Source organism: Oncorhynchus mykiss, unplaced genomic scaffold (genome assembly GCF_013265735.2).
Source record: "Oncorhynchus mykiss isolate Arlee unplaced genomic scaffold, USDA_OmykA_1.1 un_scaffold_188, whole genome shotgun sequence".
NCBI lineage: Eukaryota > Metazoa > Chordata > Actinopteri > Salmoniformes > Salmonidae > Oncorhynchus > Oncorhynchus mykiss.
Window position 1 is genome coordinate 364,695 of NW_023493674.1, and position 26,777 is coordinate 391,471.

General features: G+C 46.2%; 1 protein-coding gene across 1 annotated transcript in view; it reads right to left on the reverse strand.

Moving 5' to 3' along the window:
- LOC118947677 (anoctamin-1-like) overlaps positions 1-26,777 on the reverse strand; it is a 117,466-nt gene that overhangs the window by 45,744 nt on the left and 44,945 nt on the right. Inside the window, exons 8-15 of the mRNA XM_036972632.1 lie at positions 25,789-25,844; positions 25,592-25,636; positions 23,075-23,139; positions 21,585-21,719; positions 14,076-14,236; positions 12,089-12,171; positions 3,432-3,536; positions 1,510-1,593 (exon numbers count right to left, since the gene is read on the reverse strand). Coding sequence (XP_036828527.1) covers positions 1,510-1,593; positions 3,432-3,536; positions 12,089-12,171; positions 14,076-14,236; positions 21,585-21,719; positions 23,075-23,139; positions 25,592-25,636; positions 25,789-25,844 — 734 coding nt within the window. The remainder of the gene's footprint in view (positions 1-1,509; positions 1,594-3,431; positions 3,537-12,088; positions 12,172-14,075; positions 14,237-21,584; positions 21,720-23,074; positions 23,140-25,591; positions 25,637-25,788; positions 25,845-26,777) is intronic.

Here is a 26,777-nt window from a genome sequence, read left to right on the forward strand (position 1 = left end):
GTTGGGTTAATTTCAGAAGAAACATTTCAGTTGAATGCATTCAGTTGTACAACTGGCTAGGTATTTCATCTTTCCCTTTCCTTATTGATGAAATCAGTGACTGATGTGGTGTACTCCTCACTGCCATCGGAAGAATCCCGGAACATATTCCAGTCTGTGCAAAACAGTCCTGTTGTTTAGCATCTGCTTCATCTGACCACTTTTTTATTGACCGAGTCACTGGTGCTTCCTGCTTTATGCTTGCTTGTCAGCAGGAATCAGGAGGATGGAATTATGGTCATATTTGCCAAATGGAGGGCGAGGGAGAGCTTTGTACGTGTCTCTGTGTGTGGAGTAAAGGTGGTCCAGAGGTTTTTTCCCCCCTCTGGTTGCACATTAACATGCTGATAGAAATGAGGCAAAACAGATTTAAGTTTCCCTGCATTAAAGTCCCCGGCCACTAGGAGCGCCACCTCTGGATGAGCGTTTTCCTGTTTGCTTATGGTGGTATACAGCTCATTGAGTGCGGTCTTAGTGCATCGGTCTGTGGTGGTATGTAGACAGCTTTAAAAAATACAGACGAAAACTCTAGGTAGTTACTGTGGTCTACAGCTCATCATGAGATCCTCTACGTCAGGCGAGCAAAACCTCGAGACTTCCTTAGACATCGTGCACCAGCTGTTGTTTACAAATATAAATAGACCTCCGCCCGTGTCTTACCAGAGGCCGCTGTTCTATCCTGCCTATAGAGTGTATAACCCGCCAGCTGGATGTTATTAATGTCGTTGTTCAGCCACGACTGTGAAACATAAGATATTACAGTTTTTAATGTCCCGTTTGTAGGATATACGTGCCTTCAGTTCGTCCCATTTATTTTCCAACGATTGAACATTGCCATCCGTACTGTTAGCCAAGGCAGATTAGGCTCTCACCACCTGATCCTCACAAGGCAATCTCGTTCCGGGAAATCTCTGTTTCTTCAGTGAATGACAGGGAGGAGGGTCTGTTCGGGTGTTTGGAGTATATCATTCCTGTCCGACTCATTCAAGAGAAATTATTTGTCCAATTCGAGGTGAGTAATCGCTGTTCTGATGTCCAGAAGCTATTTTCGGTCATAAGAGACAGTAGCAGCAACATTATGTACAAATAAGTTACAAACAATGAGAAAAAAACAAAACAAAATAGCACAGTTGGTTAAGAGCCAATAAAAAGACGGCTGCCATCCTCTCCAGGCCATATAGAGAGCGGCCACACAGCCGCTCCTCGGCCACACAGCCGCTCCTCGGCCACACAGCCGCTCGCTAACATAACTGCTGCTCAAATAGAGAGTTCCTGAGAGTCTGCCTGTTTAGAAGCAAGAGGAGGAGGGGAGAGGATGAGGAGAAGGAGGAGCAGAAGGAGGAGGAAGGGAAGAGAAGCAGGCAGAGGAGAAGAAGAGGAGCAGGCAGAGGAGAAGAAGAGGAGCAGGCAGAGGAGAAGAAGAGGAGCAGGAGGAGAAGAGGAGCAAGCAGAGGAGAAGAGGAGTGTTACCGATGTCCCAGTGTTCATAGCAGACAGTAACTTCTGTCTCCACCTGTCTTTCCCTGCCGCCACGTCCTCCTCCCGCTGCACAGGCTGCAACACAGAGCATGGCTGAACACAGGACACAAACAGCCAACACACATGCCTTCCCACCCTCCAACCATATCCCTCCAGCAAACAGTGGTTAGGAACATGGTATGATGGTAACATCCCAGTATGTTGAATCAGCACAATGTGTTGTTGTGAAGACATTGGGCTGCTCCAACAGGCCTGGAGAGAGACAGCGGCTCTGCATGGGGCAGCTCCAACAGGCCTGGAGAGACAGACAGCAGCTCTGCATGGGGCTGCTCCAACAGGCCTGGAGAGAGACAGACAGTGACTCTGCATGGGGCTGCTCCAACAGGCCTGGAAAGAGACAGCAGCTCTGCATGGGGCTGCTCCAACAGGCCTGGAGAGACAGACAGCGGCTCTACTTCCTCACTTTCTACCGTAACACCCCCCCCCCCCCCCCATCTCTATCTCAACCCAGTCCCCCTGGGCTTTCTATACCGTAGCACCCCCCCATCTCTATCTCAACTCAGTCCCCCTGGGCTTTTTACCGTAGCACCACCCCCCCCCCCTATCTCTACTCAGTCCCCCTGGGCTTTCAATACCGTAGCACACCCCCATATCTCTCTCAACTCAGACTCCCTGGGCTTTCTACCATAGCACCCCCCCCCCCCCCCCCATCTCTATCTCAACTCAGTCCCCCTGGGCTTTTTACCGTAGCACCACCCCCCCCCCCCCTATCTCTACTCAGTCCCCCTGGGCTTTCAATACCGTAGCACACCCCCATATCTCTCTCAACTCAGACTCCCTGGGCTTTCTACCATAGCACCCCCCCCCCCCCCATCTCTATCTCAACTCAGTCCCCCTGGGCTTTCTATACCGTAGCACCCCCCCATCTCTATCTCAACTCAGTCCCCCTGGGCTTTCTATACCGTAGCACCCCCCATCTCTATATCAACTCAGTCCCCCTGGGCTTTCTATACCGTAGCACCCCCCATCTCTATCTCAACTCAGTCCCCCTGGGCTTTCTATACCGTAGCACCATCCCACCCCCCTGCCATCTCAATCTAGTCCCCCTGGGCTTTCTATACTGTAGCATCCCCCCCCCCCCCCCCATCGCTCTCTCAACTCAGTTCCCCTGGGCTTTCTCCCGTAGCACCCCCCATCTCTACTCAGTCCCCCTGGGCTTTCTATACCGTATTACCCCCCCCCCCCCCCCATCTCTACTCAGTCCCCCTGGGCTTTCTATACCGTAGCACCCCACCATCTCTACTCAGTCCCCCTGGGCTTTCTATACCGTAGCACCCCCCATCTCTACTCAGTCCCCCTGGGCTTTCTACCGTAGCACCCCCCCCCCCCATCTCTACTCAGTCCCCCTGGGCTTTCTATACCGTAGCACCCCCCCATCTCTACTCAGTCCCCCTGGGCTTTCTATACCGTAGCACCCCCCCATCTCTACTCAGTCCGCCTGGGCTTTCTATACAGTAGCACCACCCATCTCTACTCAGTCCGCCTGGGCTTTCTATACCATAGCACCCCCCATCTCTACTCAGTCCCCCTGGGCTTTCTATACCGTAGCACCCCCCATCTCTACTCAGTCCCCCTGGGCTTTCTATACCGTAGCACCCCCCATCTCTACTCAGTCCGCCTGGGCTTTCTATACAGTAGCACCACCCATCTCTACTCAGTCCGCCTGGGCTTTCTATACCATAGCACCCCCCATCTCTACTCAGTCCCCCTGGGCTTTCTATACCGTAGCACCCCCCATCTCTACTCAGTCCCCCTGGGGTTTCTACCGGTAGAAAGCTGGTGTTTGTACATTGGCAACAGATCAAACACCAGTTGAGGGTTTAAATCCTGGGGGGAGTAAAATATATCCCCACCTCAATCTTCTTCTTCTTCTTCTTTTTCTCGTTCTTCTTCTCCTTGTTCCTCATCATCTGTCTCTTCTGGAGCAGGATGGTTTCATACTTGGGCCTCGGGTGGTCCTGGGGAGAAGAGAGACCGGTTCATTTGTTCTGATGGTCAGTCAGTGATGAGGACCTGGACTGGTGTCAGTTGGAGTGGAGTATTGTAACCTGACCATTAAGGAGTGGAGTATAGTAACCATTAAGGAGTGTAGTAGAGTAACCATTAAGGAGTGTAGTAGAGTAACCATTAAGGAGTGTAGTATAGTAACCATTAAGGAGTGTAGTATAGTAACCATTAAGGAGTATGGTAACCACTAAGTGGAGTATAGTAACCATTAAGGAGTGTAGTATAGTAACCATTAAGGAGTGTAGTAGAGTAACCATTACGGAGTAGAGTATAGTAACCATTAAGGAGTATAGTAACCACTAAGTGGAGTATAGTAACCATTAAGGAGTGTAGTATAGTAACCATTAAGGAGTGTAGTAGAGTAACCATTAAGGAGTAGAGTATAGTAACCTGACATTAAGGAGTGGAGTATGGTAACCTTTAAGGAGTGTAGTAACCATTATGGGGTGGAGTATAGTAACCTGACCATTATGGAGTGGAGTATAGTAACCTGACCATTATGGAGTGGAGTATAGTAACCTGACCATTATGGAGTGGAGTATAGTAACCTGACCATTATGGAGTGGAGTATAGTAACCTGACCATTATGGAGTGGAGTATAGTAACCTGACCATTATGGAGTGGAGTATAGTAACCTGACCATTATGGAGTGGAGTATAGTAACATGACCATTAAGGAGTGGGGTATAGTAACCATTGCGGAGTGGGGTATAGTAACCATTAAGGAGTGTAGTATAGTAACCATTAAGGAGTGGAGTATAGTAACCATTAAGGGGTGTAGTATAGTAACCATTAAGGAGTGGAGTATAGCAACCATCAAGGAGTGGAGTATAGTAACCATTAAGGGGTGTAGTATAGTAACCATTAAGGAGTGGAGTATAGTAACCATTAAGGAGTGGAGTATAGTAACCATCAAGGAGTGGAGTATAGTAACCATTATGGGGTGTAGTATAGTAACCATTAGGGAGTGTAGTATAGTAACCATTAGGGAGTGTAGTATAGTAACCATTAAGGGGTGTAGTATAGTAACCATTAAGGAGTGGAGTATAGTAACCATTAAGGAGTGTAGTAGAGTAACCATTAAGGAGTGTAGTATAGTAACCATTATGGGGTGTAGTATAGTAGCCATTAAGGAGTGTAGTATAGTAACCATTACGGAGTGTAGTATAGTAACCATTATGGGGTGTAGTATAGTAGCCATCAAGGAGTGTAGCATAGTAACCATTAATGGGTGTAGTATAGTAACCATTAAGGAGTGTAGTATAGTAACCATTAAGGGGTGTAGTATAGTAACCATTAAGGAGTGGAGTATAGTAACCATTAAGGGGTGGAGTATAGTAACCTGGCATTAAGGGGTGTAGTATAGTAACCATTAAGGAGTGGAGTATAGTAACCATTAAGGGGTGGAGTATAGTAACCATTAAGGAGTGGAGTATAGTAACCATTAAGGAGTGTAGTATAGTAACCATTAAGGAGTAGAGTATAGTAACCATTAAGGGGTGGAGTAAACTGACCATTAAGAAGGGGATGCATGGGATGTGGTGGCATGGGATGTGGTGGCATGGGATGTGGTGGCATGGGATGTGGTGGCATGGGATGGGATGTGGTGGCATGGGATGGGATGTGGTGGCATGGGATGTGGTGGCATGGGATGGGGTGGCATGGGATGTGGTGGCATGGGATGTGGTGGCATGGGATGTGGTGGCATGGGATGTGGTGGCATGGGATGTGGTGGCATGGGATGGGGTGGCATGGGATGTGGTGGGATGTGGTGGGATGGGATGGGATGGGATGGGATGGCATGGGATGTGGTGGCATGGGATGTGGTGGCATGGGATGTGGTGGCATGGGATGTGGTGGCATGGGATGTGGTGGCATGGGATGTGGTGGCATGGGATGTGGTGGCATGGGATGTGGTGGCATGGAATGTGGTGGCATGGAATGTGGTGGCATGGAATGTGGTGGCATGGAATGTGGTGGCATGGAATGTGGTGCTATGGGATGGGATGGCATGGGATGGGATGGGATGTGGTGGCATGGGATGGGATGGGATGTGGTGGCACTAAGTGGAGTATAGTAACCATTAAGGAGTGTAGTAGAGTAACCATTAAGGAGTAGAGTATAGTAACCTGACATTAAGGAGTGGAGTATAGTAACCTTTAAGGAGTGTAGTAACCATTATGGGGTGGAGTATAGTAACCTGACCATTATGGAGTGGAGTATAGTAACCTGACCATTAAGGAGTGGGGTATAGTAACCATTGCGGAGTGGGGTATAGTAACCATTAAGGAGTGTAGTATAGTAACCATTAAGGAGTGGAGTATAGTAACCATTAAGGGGTGTAGTATAGTAAGCATTAAGGAGTGTAGTATAGTAACCATTAAGGAGTGGAGTATAGTAACCATTAAGGAGTGGAGTATAGTAACCATTAAGGAGTGGAGTGTAGTAACCATTAAGGGGTGTAGTATAGTAACCATTAAGGAGTGGAGTATAGCAACCATCAAGGAGTGGAGTATAGTAACCATTAAGGGGTGTAGTATAGTAACCATTAAGGAGTGGAGTATAGTAACCATTAAGGAGTGGAGTATAGTAACCATCAAGGAGTGGAGTATAGTAACCATTAAGGAGTGGAGTATAGTAACCATTAAGGAGTGGAGTATAGTAACCATTATGGGGTGTAGTATAGTAACCATTAAGGAGTGTAGTATAGTAACCATTAAGGGGTGTAGTATAGTAACCATTAAGGAGTGGAGTATAGTAACCATTAAGGGGTGGAGTATAGTAACCTGGCATTAAGGGGTGTAGTATAGTAACCATTAAGGAGTGGAGTATAGTAACCATTAAGGGGTGGAGTATAGTAACCATTAAGGAGTGGAGTATAGTAACCATTAAGGAGTGTAGTATAGTAACCATTAAGGAGTAGAGTATAGTAACCATTAAGGGGTGGAGTAAACTGACCATTAAGAAGGGGATGCATGGGATGTGGTGGCATGGGATGTGGTGGCATGGGATGTGGTGGCATGGGATGTGGTGGCATGGGATGGGATGTGGTGGCATGGGATGGGGTGGCATGGGATGTGGTGGCATGGGATGGGGTGGCATGGGATGTGGTGGCATGGGATGTGGTGGCATGGGATGTGGTGGCATGGGATGTGGTGGCATGGGATGTGGTGGCATGGGATGGGGTGGCATGGGATGTGGTGGGATGTGGTGGGATGGGATGGGATGGGATGGCATGGGATGTGGTGGCATGGGATGTGGTGGCATGGGATGTGGTGGCATGGGATGTGGTGGCATGGGATGTGGTGGCATGGGATGTGGTGGCATGGAATGTGGTGGCATGGAATGTGGTGGCATGGAATGTGGTGGCATGGAATGTGGTGGCATGGAATGTGGTGCTATGGGATGGGATGGCATGGGATGGGATGGGATGTGGTGGCATGGGATGGGATGGGATGTGGTGGCACTAAGTGGAGTATAGTAACCATTAAGGAGTGTAGTAGAGTAACCATTAAGGAGTAGAGTATAGTAACCTGACATTAAGGAGTGGAGTATAGTAACCTTTAAGGAGTGTAGTAACCATTATGGGGTGGAGTATAGTAACCTGACCATTATGGAGTGGAGTATAGTAACCTGACCATTAAGGAGTGGGGTATAGTAACCATTGCGGAGTGGGGTATAGTAACCATTAAGGAGTGTAGTATAGTAACCATTAAGGAGTGGAGTATAGTAACCATTAAGGGGTGTAGTATAGTAAGCATTACGGAGTGTAGTATAGTAACCATTAAGGAGTGGAGTATAGTAACCATTAAGGAGTGGAGTATAGTAACCATTAAGGAGTGGAGTGTAGTAACCATTAAGGGGTGTAGTATAGTAACCATTAAGGAGTGGAGTATAGCAACCATCAAGGAGTGGAGTATAGTAACCATTAAGGAGCGGAGTATAGTAACCATTAAGGAGTGGAGTATAGTAACCATTAAGGAGTGGAGTATAGTAACCATCAAGGAGTGGAGTATAGTAACCATTAAGGAGTGGAGTATAGTAACCATTAAGGAGTGGAGTATAGTAACCATTATGGGGTGTAGTATAGTAACCATTAGGGAGTGTAGTATAGTAACCATTAAGGGGTGTAGTATAGTAACCATTAAGGAGTGGAGTATAGTAACCATTAAGGAGTGTAGTAGAGTAACCATTAAGGAGTGTAGTATAGTAACCATTATGGGGTGTAGTATAGTAGCCATTAAGGAGTGTAGTATAGTAACCATTACGGAGTGTAGTATAGTAACCATTAGGGGGTGTAGTATAGTAGCCATCAAGGAGTGTAGTATAGTAACCATTAAGGAGTGTAGTATAGTAACCATTAAGGGGTGTAGTATAGTAACCATTAAGGAGTGGAGTATAGTAACCATTAAGGAGTGTAGTATAGTAACCATTAAGGAGTGTAGTAGAGTAACCATTAAGGAGTGTAGTATAGTAACCATTAAGGAGTGTAGTAGAGTAACCATTAAGGAGTAGAGTATAGTAACCATTACGGAGTGTAGTATAGTAACCATTATGGGGTGTAGTATAGTAGCCATCAAGGAGTGTAGTATAGTAACCATTAATGGGTGTAGTATAGTAACCATTAAGGAGTGTAGTATAGTAACCATTAAGGGGTGTAGTATAGTAACCATTAAGGAGTGGAGTATAGTAACCATTAAGGGGTGGAGTATAGTAACCTGGCATTAAGGGGTGTAGTATAGTAACCATTAAGGAGTGGAGTATAGTAACCATTAAGGGGTGGAGTATAGTAACCATTAAGGAGTGGAGTATAGTAACCATTAAGGAGTGTAGTATAGTAACCATTAAGGAGTAGAGTATAGTAACCATTAAGGGGTGGAGTAAACTGACCATTAAGAAGGGGATGCATGGGATGTGGTGGCATGGGATGTGGTGGCATGGGATGTGGTGGCATGGGATGTGGTGGCATGGGATGGGGTGGCATGGGATGTGGTGGCATGGGATGGGGTGGCATGGGATGGGGTGGCATGGGATGTGGTGGCATGGGATGTGGTGGCATGGGATGTGGTGGCATGGGATGTGGTGGCATGGGATGTGGTGGCATGGGATGGGGTGGCATGGGATGTGGTGGGATGTGGTGGGATGGGATGGGATGGGATGGGATGTGGTGGCATGGGATGTGGTGGCATGGGATGTGGTGGCATGGGATGTGGTGGCATGGGATGTGGTGGCATGGAATGTGGTGGCATGGAATGTGGTGGCATGGAATGTGGTGGCATGGAATGTGGTGGCATGGAATGTGGTGGCATGGAATGTGGTGCTATGGGATGGGATGGCATGGGATGGGATGGGATGTGGTGGCATGGGATGGGATGGGATGTGGTGGCACTAAGTGGAGTATAGTAACCATTAAGGAGTGTAGTATAGTAACCATTAAGGAGTGTAGTAGAGTAACCATTAAGGAGTAGAGTATAGTAACCTGACATTAAGGAGTGGAGTATAGTAACCTTTAAGGAGTGTAGTAACCATTATGGGGTGGAGTATAGTAACCTGACCATTATGGAGTGGAGTATAGTAACCTGACCATTAAGGAGTGGGGTATAGTAACCATTGCGGAGTGGGGTATAGTAACCATTAAGGAGTGTAGTATAGTAACCATTAAGGAGTGGAGTATAGTAACCATTAAGGGGTGTAGTATAGTAAGCATTAAGGAGTGTAGTATAGTAACCATTAAGGAGTGGAGTATAGTAACCATTAAGGAGTGGAGTATAGTAACCATTAAGGAGTGGAGTGTAGTAACCATTAAGGGGTGTAGTATAGTAACCATTAAGGAGTGGAGTATAGCAACCATCAAGGAGTGGAGTATAGTAACCATTAAGGGGTGTAGTATAGTAACCATTAAGGAGTGGAGTATAGTAACCATTAAGGAGTGGAGTATAGTAACCATCAAGGAGTGGAGTATAGTAACCATCAAGGAGTGTAGTAGAGTAACCATTAAGGAGTGTAGTATAGTAACCATTATGGGGTGTAGTATAGTAGCCATTAAGGAGTGTAGTATAGTAACCATTACGGAGTGTAGTATAGTAACCATTATGGGGTGTAGTATAGTAGCCATCAAGGAGTGTAGTATAGTAACCATTAAGGAGTGTAGTATAGTAACCATTAAGGGGTGTAGTATAGTAACCATTAAGGAGTGGAGTATAGTAACCATTAAGGAGTGTAGTATAGTAACCATTAAGGAGTAGAGTATAGTAACCATTAAGGGGTGTAGTATAGTAACCATTAAGGAGTGGAGTATAGTAACCATTAAGGGGTGGAGTATAGTAACCTGGCATTAAGGGGTGTAGTATAGTAACCATTAAGGAGTAGAGTATAGTAACCATTAAGGGGTGTAGTATAGTAACCATTAAGGAGTGTAGTATAGTAACCATTAAGGGGTGGAGTATAGTAACCATGAAGGAGTGGAGTATAGTAACCATTAAGGAGTGTAGTATAGTAACCATTAAGGAGTAGAGTATAGTAACCATTAAGGGGTGGAGTAAACTGACCATTAAGAAGGGGATGCATGGGATGTGGTGGCATGGGATGTGGTGGCATGGGATGTGGTGGCATGGGATGGGATGTGGTGGCATGGGATGGGGTGGCATGGGATGTGGTGGCATGGGATGGGGTGGCATGGGATGTGGTGGCATGGGATGTGGTGGCATGGGATGTGGTGGCATGGGATGTGGTGGCATGGGATGTGGTGGCATGGGATGGGGTGGCATGGGATGTGGTGGGATGTGGTGGGATGGGATGGGATGTGGTGGGATGGGATGTGGTGGCATGGGATGTGGTGGCATGGGATGTGGTGGCATGGGATGTGGTGGCATGGAATGTGGTGGCATGGAATGTGGTGGCATGGAATGTGGTGGCATGGAATGTGGTGGCATGGAATGTGGTGGCATGGGATGGGATGGCATGGGATGGGATGTGGTGGCATGGGATGGGATGTGGTGGCATGGGATGGGATGTGGTGGCATGGGATGGGATGTGGTGGCATGGGATGGGATGTGGTGGCATGGCATGGGATGTGGTGGCATGGCATGGGATGTGGTGGCATGGGATGTGGTGGCATGGGATGTGGTGGCATGGGATGTGGTGGCATGGGATGTGGTGGCATGGGATGTGGTGGCATGGGATGTGGTGGCATGGGATGTGGTGGCATGGGATGTGGTGGCATGGGATGGGATGTGGTGGCATGGGATGGGATGTGGTGGCATGGGATGGGATATGGTGGCATGGGATGAGATGGCATGGCATGGGATGTGGTGGCATGGGATGTGGTGGCATGGGATGTGGTGGCATGGGATGTGGTGGCATGGGATGTGGTGGCATGGGATGTGGTGGCATGGGATGTGGTGGCATGGGATGTGGTGGCATGGGATGGGATGGCATGGGATGGGATGTGGTGGCATGGGATGGGATGTGGTGGCATGGGATGGGATGTGGTGGCATGGGATGTGGTGGCATGGGATGTGGTGGCATGGGATGGGATGTGGTGGCATGGGATGGGATGGCATGGGATGGGATGGCATGGGATGGGATGGCATGGGATGTGGTGGCATGGGATGTGGTGGCATGGGATGGGATGTGGTGGGATGTGGTGGGATGGGGTAGTGTGAAGTGAATATGTAATGGTGTGAACCTCCTCTTCCTCTAGTCCTGTGAGGCTGTGGGGTGTGATATGTAATGGTGTGTCCCTCCTCTTCCTCTAGTCCTGTGAGGTCTGATATGTAATGGTGTGTACCTCCTCTTCCTCTAGTCCTGTGAGGCTGTGGGGTGTGATATGTAATGGTGTGTCCCTCCTCTTCCTCTAGTCCTGTGAGGCTGTGGGGTCTGATATGTAATGGTGTGTACCTCCTCTTCCTCTAGTCCTGTGAGGCTGTGGGGTCTGATATGTAATGGTGTGTACCTCCTCTTCCTCTAGTCCTGTGAGGCTGTGGGGTGTGATATGTAATGGTGTGTCCCTCCTCTTCCTCTAGTCCTGTGAGGCTGTGGGGTCTGATATGTAATGGTGTGTACCTCCTCTTCCTCTAGTCCTGTGAGGCTGTGGGGTGTGATATGTAATGGTGTGTCCCTCCTCTTCCTCTAGTCCTGTGAGGCTGTGGGGTCTGATATGTAATGGTGTGTACCTCCTCTTCCTCTAGTCCTGTGAGGCTGTGGGGTCTGATATGTAATGGTGTGTACCTCCTCTTCCTCTAGTCCTGTGAGGCTGTGGGGTCTGATATGTAATGGTGTGTCCCTCCTCTTCCTCTAGTCCTGTGAGGCTGTGGGGTGTGATATGTAATGGTGTGTACCTCCTCTTCCTCTAGTCCTGTGAGGCTGTGGGGTGTGATATGTAATGGTATGTACCTCCTCTTCCTCTAGTCCTGTGAGGCTGTGGGGTCTGATATGTAATGGTGTGTACCTCCTCTTCCTCTAGTCCTGTGAGGCTGTGGGGTGTGATATGTAATGGTGTTTACCTCCTCTTCCTCTAGTCCTGTGAGGTCCCAGCTGTGGTTCAAACTGATCTGACGACGCTTCCAGTGCTCCAGGAACGTCGCAACTACGCACACAGACACACACAGACTTAGACATGATCACAGACACACACAGACATGATCACAGACACACACAGGCATGTGAATATAGGTCCACCAACTCTAGCAGAGGAAACCTGAGACACAGTGGTAGCAGAGCAGCGGGGGGTTACACTTTGGTTACACCCCCAGAGGTCCTACTGTGTCTAATAATACACAGACCTGGCCCCCCACAGACGGGCTGGCTGACTGATGGGCTGGCTGGCTGACGGGCTAGCTGACGGCCTAGCTGACTGACGGGCTAGCTGACTGCCTAGCTGGCTGACGGGCTAGCTGGCTGACGGACTAGCTGGCTGACGGACTAGCTGGCTGACGGACTAGCTGGCTGGCTGACGGCCTAGCTGACGGTCTAGCTGGCTAACGGGGTAGCTGACCGACGGGCTAGCTGACGGCCTTAGCTGACTGACGGGCTGGCTGACTGACTGACGGGCTGGCTGACTGACTGACGGGCTGGCTCACTGGCGGGCTCGCCGGCTGACGGGACGGCTCGCCGGCTGACGGGACGGCTCGCCGGCTGACGGCTACCTGACGGGCTGGCTGACGGGCTGGCTGACTGACAAGCTGGCTGACGGGCGGGCTGGCTGACGGGCTAGCTGACGGCCTAGCTGACTGACGGGCTGGCTGACTGACGGGCTGGCTGACTGACGGGCTGGCTGACTGACGGGCTGGCTGACTGACGGGCTGGCTGACGGAACGGCTCGCCGTCTGACGGAACGGCTCGCAGGCTGACGGGTGGGCTCGCGGCTGACGGGACGGCTCGCCGACGGGCTGGCCGACGGGCTGGCCGACGGGCGGGCTGGCTGACGGGCGGGCTGGCTGACGGGCGGGCTGGCTGACGGGCGGGCTGGCTGACGGGCGGGCTGGCTGACGGAACAGAACGTTAATACATACCCCAGAGGGACATGAAGATGGGGGTAGTTAGGGGTAGTAAGGGGCAGTAAGGGGTAACAGAAAGTTAATACATACCCCAGAGGGACATGAAGATGGGGGTAGTAAGGGGCAGTAAGGGGTAGTAAGGGGTAACAGAACGTTAATACATACCCCAGAGGGACATGAAGATGGGAGTAGTAAGGGGTAACAGAACGTTAATACATACCCCAGAGGGACATGAAGATGGGGGCAGTAAGGGGTAACAGAACGTTAATACATACCCCAGAGGGACATGAAGATGGGGGTAGTAAGGGGCAGTAAGGGGTAACAGAACGTTAATACATACCCCAGAGGGACATGAAGATGGGGGTAGTAAGGGGTAACAGAACGTTAATACACACCCGAGAGGGACATGAAGATGGGGGTAGTAAGGGGCAGTAAGGGGCAGTAAGGGGTAACAGAACGTTAATACATACCCCAGAGGGACATGAAGATGGGGGTAGTAAGGGGTAACAGAACGTTAATACACACCCGAGAGGGACATGAAGATGGGGGTAGTAAGGGGCAGTAAGGGGTAACAGAATGTTAATACATACCCCAGAGGGACATGAAGATGGGGGTAGTAAGGGGTAACAGAACGTTAATACACACCCGAGAGGGACATGAAGATGGGGGTAGTAAGGGGCAGTAAGGGGTAACAGAATGTTAATACATACCCCAGAGGGACATGAAGATGGGGGTAGTAAGGGGTAACAGAACGTTAATACATACCCCAGAGGGACATGAAGATGGGGGTAGTAAGGGGTAGTAAGGGGTAACACCGTTAATACATACCCCAGAGGGACATGAAGATGGGGGTAGTAAGGGGTAACAGAATGTTAATACACACCCGAGAGGGACATGAAGATGGGGGTAGTAAGGGGTAACAGAACGTTAATACATACCCCAGAGGGATATGAAGATGGGGGTAGTAAGGGGACAACAGAACGTTAATACATACCCCAGAGGGACATGAAGATAGCGAAGAAGACGGTGGCAGGGTTGTCGAACAGGTGGGATGCGCGGGCGGTGCCACAGGCGGTGGACAGGTGCCAGTAGTCACACACTCCGTCACACAGAGGACACATCGTGAAGTTCTGCTGCTTATCACACATCTCCAGGCTACACACACAGTCACACACACACACACAGGGGACACATAGTGAAGTTCTGCTGCTTATCACACATCTCCAGGCTACACACACACACACACACACACACACACACACACACACACACACACACACACACACACACACAGAGGACACATAGTGAAGTTCTGCTGCTTATCACACATCTCCAGGCTACACACACACACACACACACACACACATACACAGTGAAGTTCTGCTGCTTATCACACATCTCCAGGCTACACACACACACACACACACACACACACACACAGGGGACACATAGTGAAGTTCTGCTGCTTATCACACATCTCCAGGCTACACACACACACACACACACACACACACAGTGAAGTTCTGCTGCTTATCACACATCTCCAGGCTACACACAGTGAAGTTCTGCTGCTTATCACACATCTCCAGGCTACACACAGTCACATTTTTCTTTCGCAACAAAAAAAGGTCAATTTTGTATGAGGGGACTCCACTGCAATTCCCCTGTGCCTCCAATAGGGGTCCCAACCCCGACTTGGAATGTTCCAGAGACACCCGGGGCCTCATTTATAACCGCTGAGTAAATTGAACACTAAATATCTGCGTGCACCATTTCTGTACAGACTGCTAACCCACAAACATATTGATACTTCTAAACTTGGTGCACGCCAAACATACCCACGCTTCCTGGTATAAATCACACCGGTCTTCAAACTGTGCACGCGAGAACAGGCATTATAATTCTGCCTGAAAAACACCCATCAGTCACCTGTTATGGGGACAATAACACCCTTATTATCTGTATACTGTGGAAGTATTGGAAATAGGCCAAGACGGTATCTAAAGGAATTAGAGAACTTGATAATGATATCTATGTATTACGTATATTCAAATGTTTGGGGTCACTTAGAAATGTCCTTGTTTTTGAAAGAAAAGCACATTTTTTGTCCATTAAAATAACATAAAACATAAAATTGTTCAGAATTGTTAGCTAATCCACGTTTATCATTTTAAAAGGCTAATTGATCATTAGAAAACCCATTTGCAATTATGTTAGAACAGCTGAAATTGTTGTTCTGATTAAAGAAGCAATAAAACAGGCCTTCTTGAGACTAGTTGAGTATTTAGAGCATCAGCATTTGTGGGTTCAAGTACAGGCTCAAAATGGTCAGAAACAAAGAACTTTCTTCTGAAACTCGTCAGTCTATTCTTGTTCTGAGAAATTAAGGCTATTCCACGCGAGAAATTTCCAAGAAACTGAAGATCTTGTACAACGCTGTGTACTACTGCCGTCACAGAACAGCGCAAACTGGCTCTAACCAGAATAGAAAGAGGAGTGGGAGGCCCCGGTGCACAACTGAGCAAGAGGACAAGTACATGAGAGTGTCTAGTTTGAGAAACAGATGCCTCAAGTCCTCAACTGGCAGCTTCCTTAAGTAGTAAACGCAAAACACCAGTCTCAACGTCAACAGTGAAGAGGCAAGAATGCTGGCCTCCTAGGCAGAGTTGCACAGGAAAGAGCCAAATATCAGACTGGCCAATAACAATAAAGATGGGCAAAAGAACACAGAGGAACTATAGAACCATCAACGACCTCTCTTTAAATGACTGTAGAACCATCAACGGCCTCTCTTTAAATGACTATAGAACCATCAACGGCCTCTCTTTAAATGACTATAGAACCATCAACGGCCTCTCTTTAAATGACTATAGAACCATCAACGGCCTCTCTTTAAATGACTATAGAACCATCAACGGCCTCTCTTTAAATGACTATAGAACCATCAACGGCCTCTCTTTAAATGACTATAGAACCATCAACGGTCTCTCTTTAAATGATTATAGAACCATCAACGGCCTCTCTTTAAATGACTGAAGAACCATCAACGGCCCCTCTTTAAATGATTATAGAACCATCAACGGCCTCTCTTTAAATGACTATAGAACCATCAACGGCCCCTCTTTAAATGACTATAGAACCATCAACGGCCTCTCTTTAAATGACTATAGAACCATCAACGGCCCCTCTTTAAATGACCATAGAACCATCAACGGCCTCTCTTTAAATGACTATAGAACCATCAACGGCCTCTCTTTAAATGACTATAGAACCATCAACGGCCTCTCTTTAAATGACTATAGAACCATCAACGGCCTCTCTTTAAATGACTATAGAACCATCAACGGCCTCTCTTTAAATGACCATAGAACCATCAACGGCCTCTCTTTAAATGACTATAGAACCATCAACGGCCTCTCTTTAAATGACTATAGAACCATCAACGGCCTCTCTTTAAATTACTATAGCGGCCGCTAACGGGCCTCTCTTTAAATGACTATAGAACCATCAACGGCCTCTCTTTAAATGACTATAGAACCATCAACGGTCTCTCTTTAAATGACAATAGAACCATCAACGGCCTCTCTTTAAATGACTATAGAACCATCAACGGTCTCTCTTTAAATGACTATAGAACCATCAACGGTCTCTCTTTAAATGACTATAGAACCATCAACGGCCTCTCTTTAAATGACTATAGAACCATCAACGGCCTCTCTTTAAATGACTATAGAACCATCAACGGCCTCTCTTTAAATGACTATAGAACCATCAACGGTCTCTCTTTAAATGACTATAGAACCATCAACGGCCTCTCTTTAAATGACTATAGAACCATCAACGGCCTCTCTTTAAATGACTATAGAACCATCAACGGCCTCTCTTTAAATGACAATAGAACCATCAACGGTCTCTCTTTAAATGACTATAGAACCATCAACGGCCTCTCTTTAAATGACTATAGAACCATCAACGGCCTCTCTTTAAATGATTATAGAACCATCAACGGCCCCTCTTTAAATGACCATAGAACCATCAACGGCCTCTCTTTAAATGACTATAGAACCATCAACGGCCTCTCTTTAAATGACTATAGAACCATCAACGGCCTCTCTTTAAATGACTATAGAACCATCAACGGCCTCTCTTTAAATGACAATAGAACCATCAACGGTCTCTCTTTAAATGACTATAGAACCATCAACGGCCTCTCTTTAAATGACTATAGAACCATCAACGGCCTCTCTTTAAATGACTATAGAACCATCAACGGTCTCTCTTTAAATGACTATAGAACCATCAACGGCCTCTCTTTAAATGACTATAGAACCATCAACGGCCTCTCTTTAAATGACTATAGAACCATCAACGGCCTCTCTTTAAATGACTATAGAACCATCAACGGCCTCTCTTTAAATGATTATAGAACCATCAACGGCCCCTCTTTAAATGACCATAGAACCATCAACGGCCTCTCTTTAAATGATTATAGAACCATCAACGACCTCTCTTTAAATGATTATAGAACCATCAACGACCTCTCTTTAAATGATTATAGAACCATCAACGGCCTCTCTTTAAATGACTATAGAACCATCAACGGTCTCTCTTTAAATGACTATAGAACCATCAACGACCTCTCTTTAAATGACTATAGAACCATCAACGGCCTCTCTTTAAATGACTATAGAACCATCAACGGCCTCTCTTTAAATGACTATAGAACCATCAACGGCCTCTCTTTAAATGATTATAGAACCATCAACGGCCTCTCTTTAAATGATTATAGAACCATCAACGGCCTCTCTTTAAATGACTATAGAACCATCAACGGCCTCTCTTTAAATGACTATAGAACCATCAACGGTCTCTCTTTAAATGACTATAGAACCATCAACGGCCTCTCTTTAAATGACTATAGAACCATCAACGGCCTCTCTTTAAATTACTATAGCGGCCGCTAACGGGCCTCTCTTTAAATGACTATAGAACCATCAACGGCCTCTCTTTAAATGACTATAGAACCATCAACGGTCTCTCTTTAAATGACTATAGAACCATCAACGGCCTCTCTTTAAATGACTATAGAACCATCAACGGCCTCTCTTTAAATGACTATAGAACCATCAACGGCCTCTCTTTAAATGACTATAGAACCATCAACGGCCTCTCTTTAAATGACTATAGAACCATCAACGGCCTCTCTTTAAATGACTATAGAACCATCAACGGCCTCTCTTTAAATGACTATAGAACCATCAACGGCCTCTCTTTAAATGATTATAGAACCATCAACGGCCCCTCTTTAAATGACCATAGAACCATCAACGGCCTCTCTTTAAATGACTATAGAACCATCAACGGCCTCTCTTTAAATGACTATAGAACCATCAACGGCCTCTCTTTAAATGACTATAGAACCATCAACGGCCTCTCTTTAAATTACTATAGAACCATCAACGGCCTCTCTTTAAATGACTATAGAACCATCAACGGCCTCTCTTTAAATGACTATAGAACCATCAACGGCCTCTCTTTAAATGACTATAGAACCATCAACGGCCTCTCTTTAAATGACTATAGAACCATCAACGGCCTCTCTTTAAATGATTATAGAACCATCAACGGCCCCTCTTTAAATGACCATAGAACCATCAACGGCCTCTCTTTAAATGACTATAGAACCATCAACGGCCTCTCTTTAAATGACTATAGAACCATCAACGGCCTCTCTTTAAATGACTATAGAACCATCAACGGCCTCTCTTTAAATGATTATAGAACCATCAACGGCCCCTCTTTAAATGACCATAGAACCATCAACGGCCTCTCTTTAAATGATTATAGAACCATCAACGGCCTCTCTTTAAATGACTATAGAACCATCAACGGCCTCTCTTTAAATGACTATAGAACCATCAACGGCCTCTCTTTAAATTACTATAGCGGCCGCTAACGGGCCTCTCTTTAAATGACTATAGAACCATCAACGGCCTCTCTTTAAATGACTATAGAACCATCAACGGTCTCTCTTTAAATGACTATAGAACCATCAACGGCCTCTCTTTAAATGACTATAGAACCATCAACGGCCTCTCTTTAAATGACTATAGAACCATCAACGGCCTCTCTTTAAATGACTATAGAACCATCAACGGCCTCTCTTTAAATGACCATAGAACCATCAACGGCCTCTCTTTAAATGACTATAGAACCATCAACGGCCTCTCTTTAAATGACTATAGAACCATCAACGGCCTCTCTTTAAATGACCATAGAACCATCAACGGCCTCTCTTTAAATGACTATAGAACCATCAACGGCCTCTCTTTAAATGACTATAGAACCATCAACGGCCTCTCTTTAAATGACTATAGAACCATCAACGGCCTCTCTTTAAATGACTATAGAACCATCAACGGCCTCTCTTTAAATGACCATAGAACCATCAACGGCCTCTCTTTAAATGACTATAGAACCATCAACGGCCTCTCTTTAAATGACTATAGAACCATCAACGGCCTCTCTTTAAATGACAATAGAACCATCAACGGCCTCTCTTTAAATGACTATAGAACCATCAACGGCCTCTCTTTAAATGACTATAGAACCATCAACGGTCTCTCTTTAAATGATTATAGAACCATCAACGGCCCCTCTTTAAATGACCATAGAACCATCAACGGCCTCTCTTTAAATGACTATAGAACCATCAACGGCCTCTCTTTAAATGACAATAGAACCATCAACGGCCTCTCTTTAAATGATTATAGAACCATCAACGGCCTCTCTTTAAATGACTATAGAACCATCAACGGCCTCTCTTTAAATGACTATAGAACCATCAACGGCCTCTCTTTAAATGACTATAGAACCATCAACGGCCTCTCTTTAAATTACTATAGCGGCCGCTAACGGGCCTCTCTTTAAATGACAATAGAACCATCAACGGCCTCTCTTTAAATGACTATAGAACCATCAACGGCCTCTCTTTAAATGATTATAGAACCATCAACGGCCTCTCTTTAAATGACTATAGAACCATCAACGGCCTCTCTTTAAATGACTATAGAACCATCAACGGTCTCTCTTTAAATGACTATAGCGGCCGCTAACGGGCCTCTCTTTAAATGACCATAGCGGACGCTAACGGGCCTCTCTTTAAATGACTTTTGCCTGAAAACTGGCACGTTTTGGGGCATACTTTGTGCAAACACAACGTTTCTAAATGAGGTCCCAGTGCCTTCCTGTTCAGCTGTTGTTTCCAGTCTGCCAATGTTCCTCCTACACACAGACAAGACTAGAGTGTGTGCCTGACACGTAGCTGGTCTGTGTGTGTGTGTAGCTGGTCTGTGTGTGTGTGTGTGTGTGTGTGTAGCTGGTCTGTGTGTGTAGCTGGTCTGTGTGTGTAGCTGGTCTGTGTGTGTAGCTGGTCTGTGTGTGTACCTGACATGTAGCTGGTCTGTGTGTGTACCTGACATGTAGCTGGTCTGTGTGTGTACCTGACATGTAGCTGGCCTGTGTGTGTACCTGACATGTAGCTGGTCTGTGTGTGTACCTGACATGTAGCTGGTCTGTGTGTGTACCTGACATGTAGCTGGCCTGTGTGTGTACCTGACATGTAGCTGGTGTGTGTGTGTGTGTGTGTGTACCTGACATGTAGCTGGTGTGTGTGTGTGTACCTGACATGTAGCTGGCCTGTGTGTGTACCTGACATGTAGCTGGCCTGTGTGTGTACCTGACATGTAGCTGGCGTGTGTGTGTACCTGACATGTAGCTGGCGTGTGTGTGTACCTGACATGTAGCTGGCGTGTGTGTGTACCTGACATGTAGCTGGCGTGTGTGTGTACCTGACATGTAGCTGGCGTGTGTCTGTACCTGACATGTAGCTGGCGTGTGTCTGTACCTGACATGTAGCTGGCGTGTGTCTGTACCTGACATGTAGCTGGTGTGTGTGTGTGTACCTGACATGTAGCTGGCGTGTGTGTGTACCTGACATGTAGCTGGCGTGTGTGTGTACCTGACATGTAGCTGGCGTGTGTGTGTACCTGACATGTAGCTGCCGTGTGTGTGTACCTGACATGTAGCTGGCGTGTGTGTGTACCTGACATGTAGCTGGCGTGTGTGTGTACCTGACATGTAGCTGGCGTGTGTGTGTGTGTGTGTGTGTGTGTGTGTGTGTGTGTGTGTGTGTGTGTGTGTGTGTGTGTGTGTGTGTGTGTGTGTGTGTGTGTGTGTGTGTGTGTGTGTGTGTGTGTGTGTACCTGACATGTAGCTGGCCTGTGTGTGTACCTGACATGTAGCTGGCGTGTGTGTGTACCTGACATGTAGCTGGCGTGTGTGTGTACCTGACATGTAGCTGGCGTGTGTGTACCTGACATGTAGCTGGCGTGTGTGTACCTGACATGTAGCTGGCGTGTGTGTGTGTGTGTGTACCTGACATGTAGCTGGCGTGTGTGTACCTGACATGTAGCTGGCGTGTAGCTGGTGTGTGTGTGTGTACCTGGGTACGTCCATATCCACAGTGTAACAGCCGTAGCAGAAGACGATAATCCCAACCATAGAGGCTGGTATGAGCAGCTGAGTGTAGACGCCCAGCCAGGCAAAGTACAGACCGATCTTCTCCCCAAAGTACTTCCTGTATGTCAGAGGTCATCAGCAGTCAGATGTGTGATACTTAATATAATGCAGCATTGTAATGTACTAATAGAGCCTGGTGAGGCAGCTGTTAGGGTTTGGGTTCACTAGTAATATTGAGCGATGATAATGTAGTTTTAATCTAATGTTGGTAACTAATGAGGGGGCAGCAGGTAGCCTAGCGATTAAGAGCATTGGGCAAGTAACCGAAAGGTCGCTGGTTTGAAGCCCTGAGGCGACCAGGCGAGAATTATTTTTATATATTTATTTTTTTAAATCGGTCAATGTGCCCATGAGCAAGGCACTTAACCCTAATTGTTCCTGTAAATTGCTCTGTAAAAAAATGACAATGTAATGTAGTAATAATGGTATCTAATGATCTATGTAGTAATAATAGTAGTATTGGTACCTGATAATGTAATGCAGTAATAATGCAATGCTTATACCTGATGATAATGTAGTAATAGCATAGTAATGTTGGTATCTGATAATGTAATGCAATGATAATTTAATGTAGTAATAGCATAGTAATGCTGGTATCTGATAATGTAATGCAGTAATAATGCAATGTTGATACCTGATGATAATGTAGTAATAGCATAGTAATGTTGGTATCTGATATTGTAATGTAATGATAATGTCATGTAGTAATAGCATAGTAATGTTGTTATCTGATAATGTACTGCAGTAATAATGTAATGTTGATACCTGATAATGTCATGTAGTGATAGCATAGTAATGTTGGTATCTGATAATAATGTAATGTAGTAATAGCATAGTAATGTTGGTATCTGATAATGTAATGCAGTAATAATGTAATGTTGATACCTGATAATGTCATGTAGTGATAGCATAGTAATGTTGGTATCTGATAATGTAATGCAGTAATAATGTAATGTTGATACCTGATAATGTCATGTAGTGATAGCATAGTAATGTTGGTATCTGATAATGTAATGCAGTAATAATGTAATGTTGATACCTGATAATGTCATGTAGTGATAGCATATTAATGTTGGTATCTGATATGTAATGTAGTAATAACAGTAATATGGTAACATTGTAGTAATGCTGGTACCTGATGATATTGTAACGCAGTAATATAGTAATGTAGGCACCTGATGATAATGCAATAATAATGTAGGTACCCGATGATGTAACAATAATGTGGGCACCTGGTGATAATGTAATGAAATAACAATGTTGTAATGTTGGTACCGGATGATAATGTAATATAGTTGTGGTAATGTGGGCATCTGATAATGTCATATTGTTATAACATAGTATTGTTGGTAATGTGGTATTAATGTAGTAATGCCGACACCCAATGATAATGTCATGTAGTAATGTTGATACCTGATGAGGTCCACAGGTTGGTATTTGTAGAAGGCACCATATCTGGCCCACTCATCATGCAGCAGCTTAGACAGAACAGACATCAGAGTAGAGTTCAGTACAGACATCAGAGTAGAGTACAATACAGTCATCAGAGTAGAGTACAGTCCAGACATCAGAGTAGAGTACAGTCCAGTCATCAGAGTAGAGTCCAGCCCAGACATCAGAGTAGAGTACAATACAGACATCAGAGTAGAGTACAGTCCAGACATCAGAGTAGAGTACAATACAGACATCAGAGTAGAGTACAATACAGACATCAGAGTAGAGTACAATACAGACATCAGAGTAGAGTACAGTCCAGACATCAGAGTAGAGTACAATACAGACATCAGAGTAGAGTCCAATACAGACAGAGTAGAGTAGAGTCCAGTCATCAGAGTAGAGTCCAATACAGACAGAGTAGAGTAGAGTCCAGTCATCAGAGTAGAGTCCAGTCCAGACATCAGAGTAGAGTAGAGTCCAGACATCAGAGTAGAGTAGAGTCCAGTCATCAGAGTAGAGTAGAGTCCAGTCCAGACATCAGAGTAGAGTAGAGTCCAGTCCAGACATGAGAGTAGAGTAGAGTCCAGTCATCAGAGTAGAGTACAGACATCAGAGTAGAGTAGAGTCCAGTCCAGACATCAGAGTAGAGTCCAGACATCAGAGTAGAGTCCAGTCCAGACATCAGAGTAGAGTCCAGTCCAGACATCAGAGTAGAGTCCAGTCCAGACATCAGAGTAGAGTCCAGTCCAGACATCAGAGTAGAGTCCAGTCCAGACATCAGAGTAGAGTCCAGTCATCAGAGTAGAGTAGAGTCCAGACATTAGAGTAGAGTAGAGTCCAGACATCAGAGTAGAGTAGAGTAGAGTCCAGACATCAGAGTAGAGTAGAGTCCAGACATCAGAGTAGAGTCCAGTCATCAGAGTAGAGTAGAGTACAGTCCAGACATCAGAGTAGAGTACAGTACAGTAATCATCAGAGTAGAGTAGAGTCCAGACATCAGAGTAGAGTCCAGTCCAGACATCAGAGTGGAGTACAATACAGACACCAGAGTAGAGTACAATACAGACACCAGAGTAGAGTACAATACAGACACCAGAGTAGAGTCCAGTCCAGACATCAGAGTAGAGTCCAGACATCAGAGTAGAGTCCAGTCCAGACATCAGAGTAGAGTCCAGACATCAGAGTAGAGTAGAGTCCAGACATCAGAGTAGAGTCCAGTCCAGAGTAGAGTCCAGTCATCAGAGTAGAGTAGAGTACAGTCCAGACATCAGAGTAGAGTCCAGTCCAGACATCAGAGTAGAGTCCAGTCCAGACATCAGAGTAGAGTCCAGTCCAGACATCAGAGTAGAGTACAATACAATCATCAGAGCAGAGTCCAGTCATCAGAGTAGAATACAGACATCAGAGTAGAGTCCAGTCCAGACATCAGAGTAGAGTACAGTGCAGACATCAGAGTAGAGTACAGTGCAGACATCAGAGTAGAGTCCAGACATCAGAGTACAGTCCAGACATCAGAGTAGAGTCCAGACATCAGAGTAGAGTAGAGTCCAGACATCAGAGTAGAGTAGAGTCCAGACATCAGAGTAGAGTCCAATACAGACATCAGAGTAGAGTCCAGACATCAGAGTACAGTCCAGACATCAGAGTAGAGTCCAGACATCAGAGTAGAGTACAGTCCAGACATCAGAGTAGAGTCCAATACAGACATCAGAGTAGAGTCCAATACAGACATCAGAGTAGAGTCCAGACATCAGAGTAGAGTCCAGACATCAGAGTAGAGTCCAGACATCAGAGTAGAGTCCAGACATCAGAGTAGAGTCCAGACATCAGAGTAGAGTCCAGACATCAGAGTAGAGTCCAGACATCAGAGTAGAGTCCAGACATCAGGATTTCCCAATCGTTTTTACTTCTCGTGGCCCACCAATAGAGGTGTGTTATCGTGACCCAACGTAAGGGTTGAGTGTGAAAAAGAAAAAAACATATCGGCAGCAGAGAGAACATTTTGCAGTTTTAAAGCTAAATCCTGTGACCCACCTGGACCCACAAGTGGGTCCCAACCCCCAGTTTGGGAAGCACTGTAGTAGAGTAGTGTTACGGCACCTCCCTGCTCTGTCTACTGGGTTTTGCTGTGCTTACTTCCTGCAGGAGATTGGTGGGCGGAGTAGGAGAGGTGGGCGGAGCTGGGAGGGTCGTCATGGCTGATGGGGTACACCTGTGACAGCTCAGCTGTGGCATAAAGCCACCGTTTCCCCATTCAGCAAGAGATTCCTCTCTCCATGCATACCTTTGGTCGTTTCGTTGTGGTTTTGGCAGTTGACACCTAATTTACTGACTGTCATGCCTCATCTGATTATTGTTGTGAGTGTTTATTTATGAAATAAAAAAAAAAAAATATTCCTTCATTCAGTGTGTGGTTTCCCATTGTTTGTTACAATCTTGAGCCAGGTTGTAGCAACAGTATATTATAGTATAGTACAGTAGAGCAGTAGTTACCTGTCTGTCATTCCTCTCAGAGTGACCCACGACCTTATAATCCCCCTGCAGAGAGGGGAGGAGTCAGACAGACCAATCACATCACAATTAGAAAGCTCACAGTGTATTACAGTTTGCGTTATCAATAGCAACATTATCACGAGGTTAACAGTAACATCACAAATACTGTATGTGCAGCTGGAAGGACAGGAACTTACATCATGGAGAGGGAAGGCTGAATCATAGACACCTTTAGCTATTAATGTGGTGATGCCTGAGAGAGAAAGAGGGAGAGGTGTCGGTTACTCAATGTATCAACAAACTCATCTAATATTAGTGAGAGATGCTTCAGTGATCTGTATCAGCTTTCCCATTCAGAGAGGAGAGAAGTGGCTGGGTGGGGGCAAGAGAGGAGAGAATATGGCAGGGCAGTAGAGGAGAGGGCAGGAGAGGAGAGGGAAGGAGATGAGAGGGCAGGAGAGGGGAGGGCAGGAACAGTGGGAAGCTCAGTGGGAACAGCTTTAACTAATTGATTCATTACCTCATGAACTAATTAACAAGACCTCTACGAAGCCAGAAACATCACAGTAATTAGCTTCACCAACGAGCCAATCACAGCACAGCTACAGGGACCACAACTCCCACATACCTCTGCTTAAATCTCAGCCTGACCCCACAACACACTTCAGGAGAGAGAAAGGACGATAAAGGGATCTGGGAAGAGAGGGGGAGAGGAGGAGAGGACAATAAAGGGAAGAGGGGGGAGAGGAGGAGAGGACAATAAAGGGATCTGGGAAGAGAGGGGGAGAGGAGGAGAGGACAATAAAGGGAAGAGGGGGGAGAGGAGGAGAGGACAATAAAGGGAACTGGGAAGAGGGGGGAGAGGACGATAAAGGGAAGAGGGGGGAGAGGATGATAAAGGGAACTGGGAAGAGGGGGGAGAGGACAATAAAGGGAACTGGGAAGAGGGGGGAGGGGAGAGGCTCAGGTGAAGAGAGAGAGAAAGGAAGATAAAGGGAACTGGGAAGAGAGGGGGGAAGGGGAGAGGCTCAGGCGAAGAGAGAGAAAAACAGAGGGTGTGTCCTAATATGTATAATACCGTGCATAAAATGGTCCATTTGAGAAGCACTCTGTGCTAACATTCCTGCATTAACGTTACCTTTTACCAATACAGACGAAACAAGATTGCTTTATGTAATTAACGTTT